Below are 20,767 nucleotides of genomic sequence, written 5' to 3'. Positions count from 1 at the left end.
AATTGTGGGTCTTCTCCTTATAAGAAAGTCCACCTCCTCCCAAAATGTTGCAGTTTTTTTCTTCACTGACAGAGATACACTTTTTTCAGTGTTATAATTTCCTGTACTGATAAAGATGAAATATTTCTCTAAAAGTCTCAAATGGATACATTAAAGCCTTAAAATAGTAATGAATGGGAATTACCTGATTTGAGGCAGCTGGCTTTTTTAAAGGGATGCAAAATGAGTTTTAAGCTTCAGCAAAATTGAAGGCATTCTTTTACCACTTAGGCACCCCCAAACTCCAAATTGCAATAAAAAGGTCCTAAATGTTTAGCTCCCCACTCTAGGGATCTACACTCAACCCCATGGCTGGGCCACATTTTGCTTGGTGGCTGCACTGCTTTGCATTTTTGCTTTACACAAATGCTTTGCTGAATTTATTTTACTGGATAATAATAAACTACACATTACAAATTTTATTGTTTATCTACTGTGTGTGTTTCAGCGCAAACACTATCTCAGGACAGGCATTCCAATCATTCTGGGGACAAAGGTCCCATTTTGTAGTTTGGGAGGCTTCTGTGGGTACCCTTTCAAAATGGTTGCCAAATGAGTCTCTTGCCCCTTATAAAACAGCTGCTATGAGGGACATAGCCAAATATAAAATATCCATTCACCAGAAGACCAATTTATTGCTCTCCTCTATCCAAGGATTTTCTTGAAATAATAACTTACCTTTTGGGGAGGGGGCGGTATTTAATCACGCTTCCAAACCAACTTTTAAAACTATTTCTAAAACTGCTTATATTGACGACCATTTTCATTGGCAATAAAAATGATGAGGCTGATTCCTTTGCTTTGCAGCATACTAGTTCCACATTTAGTTCCACGTTTTTAAAAATAAAGGTAAAATAATCTTTAAAATGTTTAAAGCATCAAATGGGAAGACAATCTAGTGGGTACCAAGTATCTGCATTGGTGCAGGTACCCTCTTAGTTGTTTGTGATTGTGTGCTAAGCCAGAAAGTACTTTCTTTGGTTTTGGTTTTGTGAGCCCAATTACTAAGTTTTGTAAACCATGGTTTAAGGCTTAGTGTGTTCTGTGAACTCGGTGAATTGTAGCATTATAAAGCCATAACTTGACAAACCACAACTTAGCACAATGTATAAATTCAGTTGGTCTCATTTTGGCTAAGAATGTCATATAAACCAAGTTGTTTTGGTTTTGTAACCACTGATTTATAGTTTATCATGATCTGTGAAATCAGACAATTGTGGCTTATAAAAGCAGTTACACAAACCATGACTTTGTGTGATGTGTGTGCATCATGTTCTTAAAGCAAAACTGCACCTTACACAGCCTAGTAAACTGGAGGCTCTTTATATATCTTGGATTCCCGTTTCCATCCAGGGAGCATCAGCTTGGGAAAGGCAGCCTTACAGGGGCCATGGGCTATTGAGAACAATATGGACATTTTTTGCCATTGTCTTCTTCTGTGGTGTTTTCCAACTTCAAATTCTAGACTTCAACCTTGAGATTTCCAAGTGGTCTCTCATCCAAGTACTAACCAGCTATGACCATGCTTAGTTTTCCACAATCACCAAGACCTGCTAGGTGTTTGCCACTTGCCATAAGTAGATAATGATTATAGTCATTAAAGTAAGAACTAGATAATTGCCATCATATGCTCACATTATTTACCAATAATTTTCAGTAAATGTGGACCTTGCTATTACCTCTCAGTGCAGTAAAAACAAAGATCTTAAAGCGAAGCAGAAAAGCTTCACTACATACATATAAACAAATGACTAGTGTCATTTAAAGACTTTTTGTGACTGCTGCCCCCTTCCGTTAAACTACTTGAAGTGTACTTTGAAAACAAAGCAGAAGGTACTTGTCCAAAACATTCAGCCTCTGCTATTTTTAACAAAAAATGGGAAAAAATAATTCATTCCAGTTTTCCTTGAACATGATGGCTAAAGGGAGGAGAGGCAAGGTATCTGCAGGGAAGTAAGGCTGTGGGGACAACATACAGAGAAATGTTCTAAAGGAATCGAAAAGGAAGATGACCGGACAAGGTAGGGCAGGGATGTCTGTGGTGATGTGTGTGTCAAAAAATCAACACACGAACACACACACAAAAGAGGTGAAGCTTTGATTGTGCAATTGCTGCTGCCATCTTGGCCCCCTCCTAATTTCCTTCCTTAACTCACTTCTTTTCTTTGTTCATTAACTATCTCACCACTTTCATTAATAGGCTAAAGCAGGAGAGTGGCTCCTGGCCCAGCCTCTTAAGCCATCACTATGTCATAATGCAAGGAGTTGGTTTCCATAGAAACGGAGGGCTTTGAAGGACGCTTCAGAGACTCCCTTGCTCCTTATGAAAGCAGAGGTTGTAGCTGGCTGATGCTGCTGACACAGCTCCTCCTGTGGGGCTCCAGATTCTTCATCCAAATCTATGTGGTGAACATGAACCTTGGCAGATAACCTGAACCAAACATCCGGGACAATGGCAGTTTTAATAGCAGAAATACTGTACAATGTGAGGAGGTCCAAGAAGGTAAGCCCTGAGATGCAAAAGAAGAGGGGGTTGAAAAAGAAAAGGAATGAATTAAAGATGTCTGTTGGGATTGAATGAGCTAAAAGGTTTGTTTAAGAAGGTTTTTATTACATTTTTGTAAATTGCTTTAGTCTCCTCTGGAAGAACAGGGTAGGAATAAGATGAAATAAAACAAAACTAAAATAGTGTTAGCAGATAGGGCCAAAGCCTTGATGCTGATGTAAGAATTGATCAATGTTTGAAATGTCAGACAAATTCAAACTTTGGGATGAAAGCTTTAACAAAAAAAGAAAAAAGAATGCTGTATATATTAAGCATGAACAGTTGCTTACTTCATGCTTTATTGGCAGTTACAAATTTATGCAACTAATTCTAAGTTTGGGAGAGGTTTCCTTCATGTCCATTCTCTATACTTGATGTTGAGCAAAATCTATGTTAATGTGTGGCTATTCTGTTCAGACAGGGAATTAGTTGTATTTAGAATTGTACCTGATCCTCCAGTATGGGGCTACAAGTATCCAGATGGCCCTTAGATGGCAGCAGAGAGACTCAGAAAACTTTTTGCTGGGATCTATTCATTGCCAGTTCTTTACAATCCCATTTGATAGCTCTATGTAGCTCTCTTGGCTTCACACATTGAGTTTTCTTTTCCAGTGTACCAGAAAAAACATCGACAGTGGGATACACCACCTTCCACAGCTGCAGGACTTAAACTTTTCTCCAAAGCCCATCACTGACTGTTGAGCAAATTCAGTTTTTTTTGTCCCAGGCTGTAACGGTTGCCTAATCCCAAACACTCAGTCTCACAAGCTCGGGCTTAAAGATAACTGATTTATTAAAGGAATAGTATGCAAATACAGAGAAAGCTGAGAATGAGCAAAAGCGCGCCAAATACAAACTTAAAAGCCTTGCCTGTAAGCAAGTTCCGCCCCATCCCTCGTCAGGGCGCTCCCCCTCCCAGGTGCTAGAAGCCGTTAGACGCGCCTGGGAAAGTAACCTTGAGCAGGAGCGCAAACCCAAACATACATTCCAAGCCCTCAAAACAACGGAGGGTGAAGGAATGGAAAAACCCCGGGTGAAGGAACACGGAACAGAAGATGACATGTGAAACGTTACAATGTTAACAGCACATTGAAATGGGAACATGACATATTGCCCCTCCAAAAAAAAACTATGGAGCAGGTTTGTCAGGATAGGCAGAGTGAAATTGGGCTACCAGACGAGGGGAAAACACGTCTGGAGCAGCAACCCATTCAGGATGAGGGAAATGTTTCCAGCGGACGAGGTACTGTAAAGCGGAGCGCTGGCGTCGGGAGTCGAGGATGGATGTCACCTCGAAGTGTTGCTGGTTGTCGATCATGAGCGGAGGGGGTGGAATGGGTTGTGGATGCCAGCGGTCCGACGACAGGTAGGGTTTGAGTAAACTACAATGGAAAACAGGATGTAAACGTTTAAGGTTGTGAGGCAAATCAAGTTTAAACGTAACAGGGTTAAGTTGGGCGATAATTGGGAAAGGTCCGACAAATTTAGGGCCAAGTTTCTTAGAGGGTTGTGGGGATTTGATAAACTTAGTTGATAAGTAGACTTTATCCCCGACAGCAAAAGATGGTTCTGGGGAACGCTTTGCATCGGCATGGCGTTTATAAGTAGCTTGGGCATGGAGGAGAGCTTGTTGAATATTAATCCATGAGTGCTTGAGAGAGTCCGCCCAGTCAGTAAGGGAAGCTGGCAGCGGTTGTGGATGGGGAAGTTCAGGAATAGGAACAAACTCACGTCCAAAAACTGTTTTAAAAGGAACTTGACCAGTGGTTTGATGAACGGCATTGTTGTAAGCGACCTCTGCAAATGGGAGTAGGTCGACCCAATTGTCCTGTTGGTAGTTAACAAAAGCCCTGAGATATTGTTCCAGTGTAGAATTAACCGCCTCTGTAGATCCGTCCGTTTCCGGATGCCACGCGGTGGAAAGTGACTGTTTGGTGCCCAAAAGTTTTAAAAATGCCCGCCAGAATTGTGACGTAAATTGTGTGCCTCTGTCACTCACCAAACGGGCGGGGATACCGTGGAGGCGGTACACGTGGATGAGGAAGAGGCATGCCAGCTGTTGTGCGGTGGGGATAGAAGCGCATGGGATGAAGTGGGCTTGTTTGGAGAAAAAGTCTTTGACCACCCAAATGACAGTTTTGCGTTGACTAGGGGGTAGATCAACGATAAAGTCCATGGAAATGTCCTGCCAGGGGACAGATGGGGTGGCAACGGGTTGAAGGAGACCTTGGGGTTTGCCTGTTTTGCGCTTTATCGCGGCACACACAGGGCACGCAGTAACATATGCCTTCAGGTCTTTGAGTAAAGTTGGCCACCAGAATTGTCGGCGAACAAGGTGCAGAGTTTTTACATAGCCAAAATGTCCAGCCAGCTTGTCATCGTGGCAACGCTGGAGTATGGTTTTTCGCATAGCATCGGGTACATAGAGGCGATCGTTGTGCCAGGCAAGATCGTCAGTGAAGGTTAAAGTGTTTCTATTGGTTTGTAACCAAGTATCTGTTTTAAGGTGGAAAAGCAACTGTTGTTGCAAATCGGATGGAATTGACAAGCGCGGCGAGCGGCTGGAAGGCAGAGCGGCTGGAGGTTGCGTTGATTGCGTTCGGGTCTGGCTGCGAGTCACCGCTGCCAAACTTAATTGTTTGTCGGTCCAGACGGTGCCTTGGACCGTTGGCCCTGGGCCAGCATCTTGGGGTCTGCGGGAGAGTGCATCAGCTAAAAAGTTTTTCTTGCCTGGTATGAACTTAAGGGTGAAGTCGAAGCGGCTGAAAAACTCAGCCCAGCGCAGCTGTTTGGGACTGAGTTTTCGACTGGTGCTTAGAGCTTCCAGGTTTTTATGGTCAGTCCAGACTTCAAAAGGGTTGGAAGTGCCTTCCAATAGGTGTCGCCATGTTTCTAAAGCCGTTTTTACAGCAAAAGCCTCTTTTTCCCAAACGTGCCATCTCCTCTCAGTTTCAGTGAATTTGCGAGAGAGGTAGGCACAGGGTTTTAAGGCACCAGAGTGGTCAGATTGTAACAAGATTGCTCCTATGGAGAAATCAGAAGCATCAACTTGTACAACGAAGGGTTTAGAAGGGTTTGGATGCTGTAAAATTGGTTCTGTGGTAAAGATTTGTTTGAGCGCTTCGAACGCTTGCTGACAGGCAGGAGTCCATTTAAGGAGCGCGCCTGGGTTCTTTGAATGTCGCGTATCCCCCTGTCCTTTAGTTTTTAACAGTTCAGTAAGGGGGAGGGCAATTTCAGCAAAATTTTGGGCGAATGCCCGATAAAAATTAGCGAATCCAAGGAAACTTTGTAATTGTCTCCTGGTACGGGGAGGCTCCCATGCCACAATAGCTTCTACTTTTGCAGGGTCCATTTCAATGCCCTGAGCTGAAATTCGATAGCCTAGGTAATCAATTTGTGACTGATGAAATGCACATTTTGACAGTTTCGCGTACAACTCTGCTTTTTTCAATTTAGCCAGTACCTGACGCACCAAGTGGATATGTTCTGATATGGTTTCAGTATAAATCAATACATCATCCAAGTATACCAGTACCCCCTTAAATAAGTGGTCATGCAAGACCTCATTGATTAGTTGCATAAAGACCCCAGGTGCTCCGGATAACCCAAAGGGTAAGACTTTGTATTGGAAAGCCCCAAGAGGACAGTTAAATGCTGTTTTCCACTCATCCCCTTCCCTTATGCGAATCCGAAAATAGGCTTCTCTCAAATCCAGTTTTGAGAAAATTTTGCCCCTGGCCAGATGTGATAACATATCTTTGATCAGGGGCAAAGGATATTTATTTAATATTGAGACCGCATTGAGCCCGCGGAAATCGGTACAAAGCCTTAATGACCCATCCTTTTTTGGCCTGAATAGGACAGGGGCTCCTACCGGGGAATTAGCAGGCTCAATGAAACCCCTAGCCAGGTTTTTGTCAATGAACTCCCTTAGCGTAGTGAGTTCTTTGGGAGACATGGGGTATATTTTTGGGTGAGGCAATTTCACGTTTGGTAAGAATTCAATGGCACAATCCGTTTTTCGGTGGGGTGGCAAGCGATCTGCTTCCTCTTCCCCAAATACCTCAGCAAAATCCTGATACTGATTGGGTAATCCCTCAAGAGGTTGAAGCGTTTGCACAGTAGTATACGCTACCCCTCCACCCTCCATGTCTTCCAGTAGGTCCTTTTCGGGTACTTTGTAAAATCCATCTGCAAAAGTCACAGTTCTATGCAGCCAGTTGATAAAAGGGTTTTGTTGCACAAACCAAGGCATCCCCAAGATTACCAGAGGACCCCCCACTGGAGCTACCACAAATGGCAGCTTTTCCTGATGGGAGCCCATCTGCAAGGCGACCAGTCCCGTGGAATGATTGACTGCTTTCCCTCCCGCCATAGTTCCATCCAATTGGGTGAAGATCATAGGTCTTGGCAAAGGGAACGTGGGCAGTTCCAGAGCCGCTACGACATCAGGGTGCATAAGGGAACGGGAGCAACCCGAATCTAGCATGGCCCAAACTTCCACAGTTTTGGTTTTTGAGCTCAGTTTAACTTTAACAGTCAGTGTGGGGAAATTTCCACTCACCGAATCGTGGTTACGCCCGGTTTCTTCCACCTGCCCTAGGGCGCCCTTCAGGGCAGGTGGTAGGCTTTTCCCGCCGGCTGCTCGAATTGCAACTCTTCTTCCTCTTCTCCGAAGGGTAGTTCTGGGGGGTCCAGTTCTGCGACGGCTGCTTTCAGTTTTTGCGGTGGAGCAGGAGCAGGCGACTTTACCGTAGGTTTCGTCTGTCGTTCCTCTGGACGGCGTCTCGGGCACGACGTGGCTCGATGCCCTTCTTTCCCACATCTCAGGCACTGACCTTTGGAGAACCGTCGTTCCCTTTCCTCTTCCCAGGTTTTCGGTTTGGGGCGGCTGGCAAGTCCAGATGTGCGCGCTCCTCTAGCAAGACGCGATTGTCTAAGCTCTTTGGTATGGGCATAGGTTTGTAGGGCATTTTCTGCGCTGCCCGCCAACTGAATCCACCCATACAGCGTTTTGGGATCATCTCTTCCTAGTGCCCAGCGAAGGATTTCTGGTTCTAGCCCCTGCTTGAACATTTCAATTATTGTTGGCTCAGACCAGTCTTCCACTTTCCCTGACAAAGCTTTAAATTCCAACGCATAATTGGCAACTGAGAGGGACCCTTGGTAGAGTTTCCTCAGGTCATTTTTAGCTGTTTCTTGGGCTAGAGGGTCTTCGAAATGCTGTTTAAGTGCCCACAAAAAGTCATCGAAGTCCTCTAACTCAGTTGCCTCAGCCTGGCATAGTTGCACATACCAATCAGCTGCCCTTCCTCTCAGTTTGTTGGCAATGAAATTGATCTTGCCATGTTCTGACCGAAAGTTCCGGCCCCAATCTTCTATATAATGCTTGGCATTAGTGATAAAGAAGGAGAGCGTAGTGGGATCCCCATCGAATTTCACTCCAAATGGTGGGAAGTTTCTTGCCGGCTCAGCTGGCTGTGGCGGTTCCGCGAATGTCAGCGTACGCCGAGCCCCCATGGGTGGCCGATCCCTAGGAGGTCTTGCCTCTCGCCCCCCCCCCCCTTGACGGGCTGATCGAGTCTTGCTTCTCCCCCTGGTTGATAGGGTACTATGCCTGGGGTACTGTGACGGCTCTTCCTCCCAATCCTCCGGGGTGGGCTCTGCATCTCTGGGTAGATCCTTAAGGATTGTCACTATTAAATCCATTTTATCCTCTAATGCCCTCATACGAGCTGGAGTGACCGGCTCTTCCGGGGGTTGGTTGGTTACCACCACCCTCGGTGACAAGGGGACTTCGGGCTCCCAGGATAATTGTGGAGACCCCCTGCCCGGTGCTCTTTCCATAACAGTTCTATGTTCACTCCTGAGGCTCTCCTGCATGGATATCAGCAGCTCATCTAATTGGATATCCCGCAACTCCCGACGTGCTGCTCTTTGCGCTCTCGAGGTTAGCGCTGGCCGGATTCTGGCCGCCTCCCGCTCCTCCTCGCTTCCATCACTTGCGCGAAGCTGAGGTTCTGTCATCACTAGCGTTCCCTCTTATCCAACGATTGGATGGGGCTAGCGGAAAATGGATGAAATGATTCTCAGCTTTATGTAACGGTTGCCTAATCCCAAACACTCAGTCTCACAAGCTCGGGCTTAAAGATAACTGATTTATTAAAGGAATAGTATGCAAATACAGAGAAAGCTGAGAATGAGCAAAAGTGCGCCAAATACAAACTTAAAAGCCTTGCCTGTAAGCAAGTTCCGCCCCATCCCTCGTCAGGGCGCTCCCCCTCCCAGGTGCTAGAAGCCGTTAGACGCGCCTGGGAAAGTAACCTTGAGCAGGAGCGCAAACCCAAACATACATTCCAAGCCCTCAAAACAACGGAGGGTGAAGGAATGGAAAAACCCCGGGTGAAGGAACACGGAACAGAAGATGACATGTGAAACGTTACAATGTTAACAGCACATTGAAATGGGAACATGACACAGGCTTTCATAGTGATTTCTCTCCTGTATTCTCCTTTTGCCCTCCCTTTGATACATTTCTGCCTACTGTATGTTATCCATGAAAAATCATGCTACTACTGTATACATTTATTTTATCCATAAGCCTGATGTAAATAACAATTATCCAAGTTGAATCCCCCCCTTGTGTTTTAGGACAAAGTGAACAAGTTTGCATTGTGGTGATCAACTCAGTGTTTATCATTTCAAACAGCAAGAGGGCACTAATTTGACTGAATGTCCATGCTAAAACAGAAACTAAACTTTAGAGACTCTGATATAGGAAATATTAGTCTAGCTCTGTCACTGACACTTTTCTGGTGGATTCATTTTTAGCTACATGGGGAAGCATTCTCCTTCTAGCTCCCGCCCACCCGCCCACCCACGTCCCACCAAGTATTCTCGTATCTTCTGCCTCCTCCTTGCAACCTAATGCAGTGGAGATCAGGAAGCAACAGCAATAGCCAAGCTAAAGCAAATTCTTATTTCTAGATAAAAGGCCAGAGCTTCACCTGCCTCAAGTTCCCCAGTGGCAACACCTGTTTGTGGCCATTCTTAAAAATGCTAAGCTGGCTCAGATCTGGCTAGTACTGGGATCAGCAGCAAATCCTAGGAGTGTAGACTCCATTGCAAAGCAAAAAAAAAAAAAAATTCCAGAAGGCAATGGCAAACCACTTTCATATGATTGCCAAGAAATCCACCTGGATATGCCCTTTAAATCATTAGAATTGAGTTCCCTTTGGTAAGTTTTTTTTTCTTTAGAGCAAAGAATTAATTACCTGCCGCCCAAAAGATCACCTCCCAACCCCCAACCAATGTAACTTACAGGAGTGGAAGTAGTTTTGGCCTCTCCGTGGCACGGACCATGGTTCTATGAACAGGGCACTAGGCCTTTGCTGACTATTGTGTTTGAATGCCAGCTTCCTTCTTTCACATCTCTGTTCTTCTTAAAAAAAAGAAAAAAGAAATATATGGTAGTTGCTAGCCTGTAGGCAATACTGAAAATATTTAACAGGAACAACTTCATATTCCTTGAATTTACTCTTGGTCTTCACATGTTCCTTCTTCATGTTTTCTGTGCTGAATATTAGTTTGTTTTTATTATCAACCATAGTTATATAATGAATCATTTGCAAAGTTGGTTCAGAAGTAAATGATACTGAGCATTTACCCATACCCTGATTTAAGCTTTCTAACAAACTTGTCAGATGATAATTTCATTCCTGTGTTTTATCTCATCTTCAGGAAGAGGCAAACTATAAAAGTCATTACAATTATCTCTTTCTTCGGTTTAAGTTTTATGCAGACTTTTCTCAGAATGTATAGTAACATATAAACGAACAAAAAAAGAAAGAATATAGTACTATCTTAATAAGCATGATGGCAAATTGTTTTAAATACATTTTATATAAGCAAATAGGAAAAGCACAGAAAACACCAACATCAGTGTAACTTCTAGGGCCCAATTATAGTAACTGGTAACTCACATTGGTCTTAGGGTTTTCTTGCAGACACACTAAAGAACAGGAACTGCACATGAAAAAAAAAAAAACATAACGAGTCCAGCTTCTGTTCTCAGAAGCACATGATGCCCAATCATTCATTCTTAACAATAAATAGTGAGACAGAGTGATTTACAAATGTCTTTCAGACGCAAGAGAAACAGCAAATCATTAAAGTCTATTATAAAATCAGAATGATCAAACAATATAAAACCAAAATTATATCATAAAATGTGTTCCAGTATATTGCAAAATGGCTATATGTATGCTGTAATTCTACAAAAGTACAGAAAGTATAGAATAACCTTTCCCACCTTATTTTTGGGCATTTTGGACTATAGTTTCATCATCATCATCATCATCATCCAGAACAGACCATTTCTTGAGATATTATAGGAATTGTACCCAAATGCTTTTCAATGGCTGCAAGCTGGGAAAGGCTGACATAGAAAATGGTTCTAGACACAGAAATCAGAACTATTATCTAATGCTTTTGGCAGTGAACATTAATTTGAGGGGATCTGGATAATACTCCATAAAAAATGAGAGACACTATGTTTGCAAAAAACGTACTTGTTTTATTGTATTGTGGTGCACTCAGTACAGTGTTCTGGATTGGCACGATTCACTGAACTCTTACACACTAACCACATGGGGTGGATTCACACAATACATTGGGCCAAACTGTGCTTAGCTACTTTTTGTGTATTGCAAGACCACCTTTCAGTAGCTCAGGTTATGGCTTCAGTGACTGCACAACACTTTGATCATTAAGCAAATAAAAGATGTGGAACAATGCAAGCTGTAGAATTAGGTAGTAATATATTAAGCAATAGAGTTTTACATAGTACTGGTAAGTACAATTGCCTCAATACTTACTGATACACATGCTATATTGAAATATTTTGGTAAAAATGCTACAACCTGGCAATTTTGCAAGTGATTTGGCTGATTATATTCCACAGGCACTAAAAGTTTGTTGTAACAATACAAATTATTAGCTTCTTGACTGAGAAACTGATTAGATGCATTGTATAATATGAATATGATATGCTTATGTTTGCTTCTGCATCATATAAATGATCAGGATATTTGTTAGTAAAATAATTAGTAGTTTTAAGTAATTTTTGAAGGTTTCTTAAGGAACTGATAGGACAACTTTTGTGCAAAGGCCTAAATTCCTATGATTGAGTTCAGAAGTTACTGTATAGTTCCTTTATTGCTTAGCAATAAGCACAGATAAGATAATGTGATCAGTTTGGTTTCAGATTTATTATGTGTTACTCTGTCCACTGTAGATTTTAAGTTATCACACTAAGCTAAAAGAGAAACAAACTTATAGCTTAGTGTTGTGTATGAACAGACCATATCTATCATCCATCCATCCATCCATCTCTCCACAGAGCTTTCACTGGTCTTCAAAGGTGTTCCAATTAACGTTACTTATATACAAATTTTACATTATAGTTTGCTGAATTCTTTAGTTAAACTGGGAGGTGGCAAAGATATGGAACATTTGTTATTAGAGATCCCTCAATCACTTTTGTCTCAGAATGAGAGTTTCCTGGAGGTGAAGGAATTACTATTATTAAAGTCTGTGGCACTTTCATCCCTAAATACAAATGGATCTTAAGACACACATGCAATCTTGTGTCAATTGGCATTATAATATTCAGGTTTATACCATAAGCTAGATCCTTCAACATATTGCTAGTGAAACTTCACTCTGACATATATGATTTCATCATTTTACTCCTCGCAAAAACAAACATTCTGGGAGTAGATTCAGCTGAAAAATGGCCTGGCCAATAGCTGTTTCATACACATTTTTATTTAGCAGAGGTATTTCTTAAATGCATTACTGCAGATGCTGACTGCAGTCAGGAAATCAGACAACGTTTAATACTTGGGAGAAGAGCAATGACAAATCTCGATAAAATAGTTAAGAGCAGAGACATCACGCTGACAACAAAGGTCCACATAGTTAAAGCAGTGGTATTCCCAGTAGTAACATATGGCTGCGAGAGCTGGACCATAAGGAAGGCTGAGAGAAGGAAGATTGATGCTTTGTAACTGTGGTTTTGGAGGAAAATTCTGAGAGTGCCTTGGACTGCAAGAAGATCAAACCAGTCCATCCTCCAGGAAATAAAGCCAGACTGCTCACTTGAGGGAATGATATTAAAGGCAAAACTGAAATACTTTGGCCACATAATGAGAAGACAGGACACCCTGGAGAAGATGCTGATGGTAGGGAAAGTGGAAGGCAAAAGGAAGAGGGGCCGACCAAGGGCAAGATAGATAGATGATATTCTAGAGGTGACGAACTCGTCCCTGGGGGAGCTTGGGGTGTTGATGACCGACAGCAAGCTCTGGAGTGGGCTGGTCCATGAAGTCACGAAGAGTCGGAAGCGACTGAACGAATAAACAACAAATTTCTTAAATGCAGTATGCCATTCATCTGAACAGATTTCTTCAGAGGGGATCTGATGTGGGAATATCTGTCAGCGTCAAGGAGTCATATCTTAACAACAGGAATGTGATAATGACAATCATCTTCAGTTAGGAGGAGGACCTCATGCCAATCCCTTTGATGTTCCTCTGTGTAGGTTTCTAGAAAATCTTCTGTATTAATCTTACACAACCTATAAACTATTATCTTTATTTCAAGAGAATGCCCAAGCAGAAATAGATCAATCTGTGGAGAAGAAAAAGCAAAAATCACAATCTATAGAAAAGATGTTATACATGCACAATCCATGTAAATTAATTCATAATTATCATGGTTGATTTGGCTACTATTGTTTTTCCCATAAACTAGTATGCATGTGTACATATCTTAGCTTCTGAAGCACATTGGTCCATAAAACATGTTGATCCAGGAAGGAAATACAGTATTCCATTTTCCTCTGGACCATGCCATACCCCTCCTGTTTAAGGCAATACATTCTCCAAACTAGATTGGTAAAAAAATTGCACTAATACAGACCTTTCAAAGCAACAGAAAAATGTGACAAAATATACAAGCAATGAGGAAAAAAGGTATGGCCAATCATGTTAATATATTTGTGACCTCTCAGGTATTTTATTTCTAAAATTAATGAGCCGGATGACCCCCCTCCCCCCTCCCCAAAAAGCAAACAAAAAAGTCATTTAAAACAATCCACTGCAAGTGACAAAAACTAAAACAGCAGATATAAAATTAGTGAATACCCCACATAACACAGAACTGGAGAAAATTAAACATAAAAGGCCATTGAGAATAAAAAGGCATTTCTCTGGTATCAAAAAGACAAAACTGGAGTGTAATCAGGAGATGTAGCTTCAATCCCTTCTATAACTTTTTCATTCTGTATGAAAAATACAAATAAAACTTGCAAAACAAGCAGATACAGAAAACCAATTGCTTAGCCATCTGATTTAAAATACTCCATAAATCTTAGCTTAATATTTTCTTGCTCTGGGACAGCCCAGAAATAAATCTACTGAATGTATCCAACTGTTTTCAAGCCTCCTAATTTTTTTTTAATGCCATGAAATTATTAAATTTTGTTTTGCATTCACACATTTACCTGATCAAGACCTCTTCTGTCCCCTATTGAATTCAGATGATTCATCATGTAACTTAAAGGGTCCAAAGAAGTATCACGTCTAAAAAGATCACTAAAAAAACTTGGAACGCATTCTCGATTACAGGCCAGGCATTCATAAGCTTCTATTACTTGATAGAGCATGATAAATTTTATGGCCTCATAGAACTTATGCTCCATACATCCATCAGTAAAAAGGGCATTGCAAAGGTTCTCTCTTTGAGATTGGTCTTTAATACTACTGATTTCCATCCACTACAAAAGAGAACAGGACAAGAGAAAATTAGCTCTTTGGATCTATGTTAAACAGTAGTTTTATTTTGGCGAAAATATTTTTGGTATCATATATACTTAAAGCAAAGTGGATCTGCACACAAGGAGTAGGCATTAGTAGGTTGTACCTGTAAGAACCAATCTGGAGGAAAGAATTCCCAGGGGAAAAAATCCCTATAACAGCTCAGTGAGGACTGAGGAATCTCACTGAACCTCACTCTATTTTGGGGAGGGCGTGAAGACAAAAATGGAGAGAAAAAGAATGGAATATGACTTCCAGAAAGGAGAAATAAATGGGTGGCTGGTGTTCTGAATAGGAATATTCTACCAGTTGATGGAGTGGTTCATAGGTATGAAAGGATGCTATGTATAATGCAGTCAATTCACCAAGTAATATCATTTCCTTGAAGAGTTGCTCTTCAAGAGAGATTACGTATTAGTAAGACAACACTTTTAAGAAGTTTTGAGGGGCTAAACCAACTATTTTTAACCACATATAAAGTAAATATATTTGCAAATTATAAAAACCACAGTGCTTTTCTGAGGTATTGAAAGAAATGTTTTTTGATTACAGAAGCATGTAAGAAATATCTTGCAAAATAAACTAATAGTAAAATATGTTCTAAGTCATACCATCGCGCATTTAAAAAGTTAGCATTTAAAATGTTACCTTTAATATTTATGCTTGCACGACCATATATTGATTGGTTGACCTGAGTTTTAGTTTGCTGCTTATGCTAATGGACAATTAGCCCTAATATTTTACCAACTAATGGCAGTTACAGCACCAGTAAGCGACTTTCCTTTAGAATTTCATTTATCCCTTAATATCTACCCACTTACCTGTCCTTTTAATGCTTCAATACATTTACGTAATTTTCCTAACGTATTTGAGCCTGTATACCGTTGTGGTCCAAAGCTGTATTGTTGGATCCAATTACAACCTTGTGAATAAAGAAGTTTTTCAGGGAGCTGAAAAAGAAGAGCACAACTGGTTCTTCAGTGGAGGAGTTCAGTGGGAAATTAGGATAGCCTGAATCATTTAGATGAAAGCTAGAAGCATGGGGAGAACAAGTATAATTCACCCATACCTCCTCATCCTAATGTTTCAAACAGAATATTTCCTTCCAAATAAAAGATGCTTCCAGTTTACATCAAGTTCTTTTTCTGAAAAATTGGGAGGTAGGTTACATTAGTAAAATTCTGCTATACTTGACCTCACAGTTGTCTCCACTTTTACAAAAGTCCCTTTAAAAACCTTGTCTGGTAAAAGGTAAAGGTAAAGGTTCCCATTTAGCCATGTCCAACACTAGGGGGCAGTGCTCATGTCTGGTAGATCATCATCTACTTTGTGCCTTACCTTTAGTATATCTGTTGCCTTTGTCCATGATGGAAGAGGAAGACCTTGGCTGAATATCTGGAATAACACAGCTCTCAGCAAACAGTACTTATCTCCACTGACTTGTCTTATATATTTCACATGGTACCTCCAAAATAATGTTTTGTAATTCTTTGAAAAAACAGGGATAGGGAGGACAAATGACTAGTCAGAATATGAGCTTAATAATTCTAATGGAGAACATAAAAACCAAAAAGTAAAGCTTAGGTCTTGTGGCCACATGTGGCCCCCAGCATTCTTTTTGTGGCCTGCTGAACCACCCAGGATAGGTGGGACCAAAATATTTGGCCCTTTTGTTTTGTCTTTGGGTGGATTTAAGGAGCAAAATAGTTGCTGGAAGGACACTTAAAGCACCAATGTTTTCTCTTTAAACTCCCAACTCTTCCAAAAGATCCCTGACTCTGCTCGCATTTGGAATACAGTTCTTGACATACCACATAAAGCCTGATGCAACCCTAGAGCCAAAAGAAATTACACATCCTAGATTAGTTAACTGGGCACCATTAAGAGCAGCAAATGGAAAGCTAACAGAGATGATTAATGGGACACAAATCAGAGATGGTGGAACTGCAAGATACTTTTTGTTTGTGGCACCGCATATTTGAATTCAGTGAAGAGTACAGGAGAACTTCACAAGAGATATATTTACGTTAATTTGTGGACAGCTTCAGAGCTACTTAGATGTGTTTCATTTGGGGAGGAGACCTTTCCTTATGGATACTGAATGGGAAGAAACAGTGAGTTTTTCTGGAACTTGAGGGGGATTCTCTCTTTGGAAATAGAAGCTGAACAGATCACATATGGTTAGTATCTATTCTATAGAGGGTCTAGATCAGAATGTAAACTCAGTTGGCCTCAAGACTTGAAAACATAGGAACAAAAGTATGGGGAACTATTTCACTAGTGGAATTCAACTACCACACTGTAGTCATAGGTGTTCAATGTTCCTAAGGCCTGCAGCTCAGACTAAAGTATAGCTCAGGGATTAACATTAGTGATTTGCTTGTCCGAGACAGCAGCCTGAAAGTGATTTATTTAACACTCCTTTTCTACAAACACAGATTTTTCAAGGCAATATTCAAATTAAAATCCAGAATAGCAAAATACCTCATCCATATATTACAGATACCAGTTATATAAAAGGATTCATAAAACCTGAGCAACAAACAAACGAAAACAGAAAGGCATATTTTCAAAAAGGAGGAAAAATGGCTCTGAACCAAAACATTTTCAAAGAGTATATATGATGTTTGTAACATCCCAGGGAAAGGAATTCCCCTTTAACTGTGACTCCTGATTAGGTTGTATCCTATGTCACCTCCTGTTAATATACCCCGTTGTTAATGTTAGCCTCTGCTGATGATCTCAGGTGTAAAAAGATTTATAGTGTAGCAAAATAGTCCTTTAATTACCAGCAGGAAAAAATGTTTATCAATGTAACATCACGTTCCCTTTCAAACTACTCAGTTAAAGACATTTAGAAAATTACACAGTTTTCACGCCATGATAGCAGCTCACAAAGCAATTCCCAATTAATTATTTTCACAAGGTTAATATGCAGTAAGTCAGAATGAATTAAACAAAAGCAGAAAACTAAACTGGGGAGTGCCAACAGGAATACAGTCAGAATGTACCCTACTGGGAAACAAGAAGGTAATCTCAATATCAATTCAGGGAGACTTTAGAAGATCACTAAAAATAAAACAAGTTTACTTAATTGTTCTAGAAGCTACCCCTAATTATTCACCCATGGAATCTTACTCATTTTAGGCCAGTCACTAAGCCCAACCTACTTCACAGGACAGTTTAACTCCTGGAAGAAAGACTGGCTATAAGCTAACAAATGAACGGCCAAATAAATAAATGTGAGGAAAAAAACATCCTCTTTTGTTAAAACAAAATTAGGGATCTTGGAAAACTGTTCCTTATTCTAACTACCATAAGTAAGAAACTAGGATCTATAATTATCCTAATTTCTTTAAACCTGTCATAGCTTAAATAAAGTACAGTACAGCTTCCCAGGTCTAAATGTAATTTTATAACTAAAGAAAAATATGACTACCAATCTTTATTTTTTAATTATTTCTTGGCTCACAGCAATGTACATGGAATCACCCCTGATTTTTTATCTGCAAAATGAGAATCCTGTGAGGTACGTTGAGCTGAGAGATGGTAACTATGCCAAAATCACCAAGCATGCTACATCACTGAATGTGGAATTGAACCCGGGACTCGCCTGTTCCAGTCCAGCACTCTAAACAGTATACAAGATGAATTAATATTTTAATCTTCAATGTTAAAACTGCATTTCAGTATGTATACATTTTTCTCCCCGTTTTGAAAATAGTTTTGAGGTTAACATGGTTTCAGTATCGAAGACGAGTGAGTTAGGATTGCAAATAGCAGCTTTCAGTTTGATATCTCACTTCTTATATATTGAGATGTCACTGTTGCCCCAACATGGAAGACATTTTGTTTGTCCAGTCACAGAAAACAACTCCATTTTGTGCTTGGCAGCTCACCTCTCTCATTTGTTTTGCCTGTTCTGTTTCTTCTTTCCATTCTTTTGCACAGAAAGCAAGCAAATCAGTTTCACCCCAAACACTTCGGTTATCTAAACGAAATGTCAAGTATGACTTAATAAAATGAATCTGTTTATATTATGAAAGGTTTTTTTACAATACACACATGCAGACATAACAATACCACAAAGTTTACTTGTGAATATTCTCTGTAGGTATCTGCTGCACCTGAAATCCAAACAAAAGATCAGCAGTCAAAGCCTGTGAAGCAGCTAAAATTTCACACGAATAAAGCACAATTTTCCAGGTTCACACAACACGCTAAACCATAAACCAGGGCTTACAAACCACACTGGCTGGGAGCATATGACATGCTAAGCCATACACAAACAAAACACCTTGTGGCTTTAGAATTAGACAAGAGCTATCAATATTCATTAACTCTGATAGGTAAATGGACTCTTCGTATCCAGAAACAGTATACCTTTCTCTCTTTCTGAGTAATGGCTACAGGTACCAATGCTTTTAGAGCCAAAATAATATCAGAGGGAATTCTAAGTGGGCTCGAGTGAACCTCAAATATTGTAGAAGTGAACTTTTAAGGAGAAATCCTAAGAGAGACAATTTTCCTCCTCCCCAAATCTTGGCCAGTAACCCCTAAGCATGCTTGGCATCCACAGAAGAAAATATTGGAAGAAAAAAGCCAAGAGGCAATGATGTGAAAGTGCTAGAGTCCCAAACAGGAAATACTCCACATTGAAACATTCTGTTATACTTCTGAGTACCCACTAAACGTGTTGGCATTGTAAGACCCAAAAAACATTTGACTGGCTGTCGTAAGCAGTATTCTAGACAAAGTGAATTCTCAGGTTCATCAGTTAAAACTGACCTTTTCAGGAGATGAGCTATGCAAGCACATAGTTGCCTACAAAACCAGAGAGCAGTAGCAAAAACTCTCATAGTTAACTCAAATTCTCCCTATGCCGCTCGTAACAGGGAATAGGAGGGGCAGTCAGTTCTGCTTCAAGACTGTACTTCATTCTAGCCTAAAACAGAGAAAGGAGTGATTAAGCTTCATGGCATTTACATACTAGCAAAGGAAGTTTTTTTAAAAAGAGACAAGTGCTGTCCTCCTTATGAATACAACAATAAGCTTCACAAATCAATTTCAGGCATAGAAAGGTAGGGGCTATGCAAGACTTTGGATTGGATCTCCAAAACATGCTCTGAGCACAGAGGAGCATAAAAGTAGCATTTACAGGTAGTCCTTGCTTAACTATCACAATTGAGACCAGAATTTCAGTTGCTAGGCAAAGTGGTCATTAAGTGAATCCGACCCAATTTTATGACCTTTTTTGTGATGGTCATTAAGCGAATCGCTATGGTCATTAAGCAAACCATATGGTCGTTAAGAGAATCATGCAGTTCCCCATTAATTTTGCTTGCTGGAAGCCAGTGGGGAAGGTCAAAAATGGCGATCATGTGACAGGATGCCTCAACAGTCATAAATGCAAACTGGTTGCCAAGCGCCCATATTGTAATCACGTGACCGTGGGGATGCTGCAACGGTTGTGTGAGCACTGGTTGTAAGTTGGTTTTTTCAGCACCATCTTAAGTTGAACTGTCACTGAATAATGGTCATTAAGTGAGGACTACCTGTACCTGCAACTGCTTAAAGCGGTTGTGTCTTTCTCCTGGATTACAGCTGTTCTAAAGTGCTACAAGATCCACTCTAAAGCACTGTAAAAACAAGCAAAATCCAAGAAATGATAACCTCTTAGCCATTGTGAAGTTGGGTGGAGTTCATTGAAAGATGGCTGCTCCTTATAAAATTGGGATAGTACTCAGTTCCCTTGACCATCTGGTACTGGATGCCCACTCATCTGTGGTTCTCTCCAGACTGAGTCAGGTGTGTTGTGGGAACACACTCTCAGAACACAGAGGATCCTTCCTAGAAAGAAGACAGCATCAGGTACATGCATCATGATGGCTTGGAGGTCATACCCAAACATGAGGAAAATCAGGCAGTCAGGTCATCTTAGATACTCAACTTCAGATTTTTTTAAAGCATTAAGCCTATAAAATTTAAGTTAAAAAAGCCTTGACAATTCAGATAATTAAGGAAAAAGGAAAAAAATGAGCATAATGAAAAGGTGAATACTGAGTAGAACAGCTTCTAGGTGAACTGTCAGATTACATCCCCGTGGAGAGGAGAATATTTAACTCCTAGCATCAGAAGTGGTATGAAAGAAAAGAGAAAGGCAGAGATAAGGGAAGGAAAGGTTAGTGTAATACAGAATTTTAAAAAAATGCTCAAGATTCTGGCAACAACTGAGAACTAACAGATTGCAGAAGTAGTAGGGGTAGTAGTTAGAACCAGTGTGGGGTAGTAGTTAAGATAC

The 20,767-nt window shown here is 40.8% G+C and overlaps 1 protein-coding gene across 2 annotated transcripts; it reads right to left on the bottom strand.

The window, feature by feature from the left end:
* Positions 1 to 12,997: 12,997 nt before the first annotated feature.
* Positions 12,998 to 20,309, bottom strand: OTULINL (OTU deubiquitinase with linear linkage specificity like). 2 transcript variants are annotated; one of them, XM_063298750.1, is made up of 8 exons: positions 20,140 to 20,309; positions 19,255 to 19,411; positions 18,562 to 18,593; positions 18,366 to 18,457; positions 15,805 to 15,954; positions 15,288 to 15,416; positions 14,154 to 14,426; positions 12,998 to 13,279 (listed from the first exon to the last, which is right to left on the bottom strand). In XM_063298750.1, exons 2-8 carry the CDS (start codon positions 19,323 to 19,325, stop codon positions 13,100 to 13,102), a joined length of 927 nt encoding a protein of 308 aa, XP_063154820.1. In that variant the 5' UTR covers positions 19,326 to 19,411; positions 20,140 to 20,309; the 3' UTR covers positions 12,998 to 13,099. The 2 variants fall into 2 exon arrangements, with proteins under 2 accessions (XP_063154820.1, XP_063154822.1); XM_063298752.1 differs by lacking the exon at positions 19,255 to 19,411.
* Between the last annotated feature and the right edge of the window lie 458 nt (positions 20,310 to 20,767).

Source organism: Candoia aspera, chromosome 3, assembly GCF_035149785.1.
Source record: "Candoia aspera isolate rCanAsp1 chromosome 3, rCanAsp1.hap2, whole genome shotgun sequence".
NCBI classification, from domain to species: Eukaryota; Metazoa; Chordata; class Lepidosauria; order Squamata; family Boidae; genus Candoia; species Candoia aspera.
Note: the sequence above shows the minus strand (reverse complement) of the source record. Positions and strands in the feature narration are given on the sequence as shown.

Excerpts from the sequence above, each read along its gene's own strand:
- OTULINL (XM_063298750.1), bottom strand. The coding sequence starts at position 19,325 with ATGAGAGTTTTTGCTACTGCTCTCTGGTTTTGTAGGCAACTATGTGCT. Across the intron at positions 15,417-15,804 it reads AGGCAACAGATATACTAAAG|CTCCCTGAAAAACTTCTTTA; the intron begins GTAAGGCACAAA and ends CTTCTTTTTCAG. Across the intron at positions 13,280-14,153 it reads ACAGAAGAGGTCTTGATCAG|ATTGATCTATTTCTGCTTGG; the intron begins GTAAATGTGTGA and ends TCTTCTCCACAG.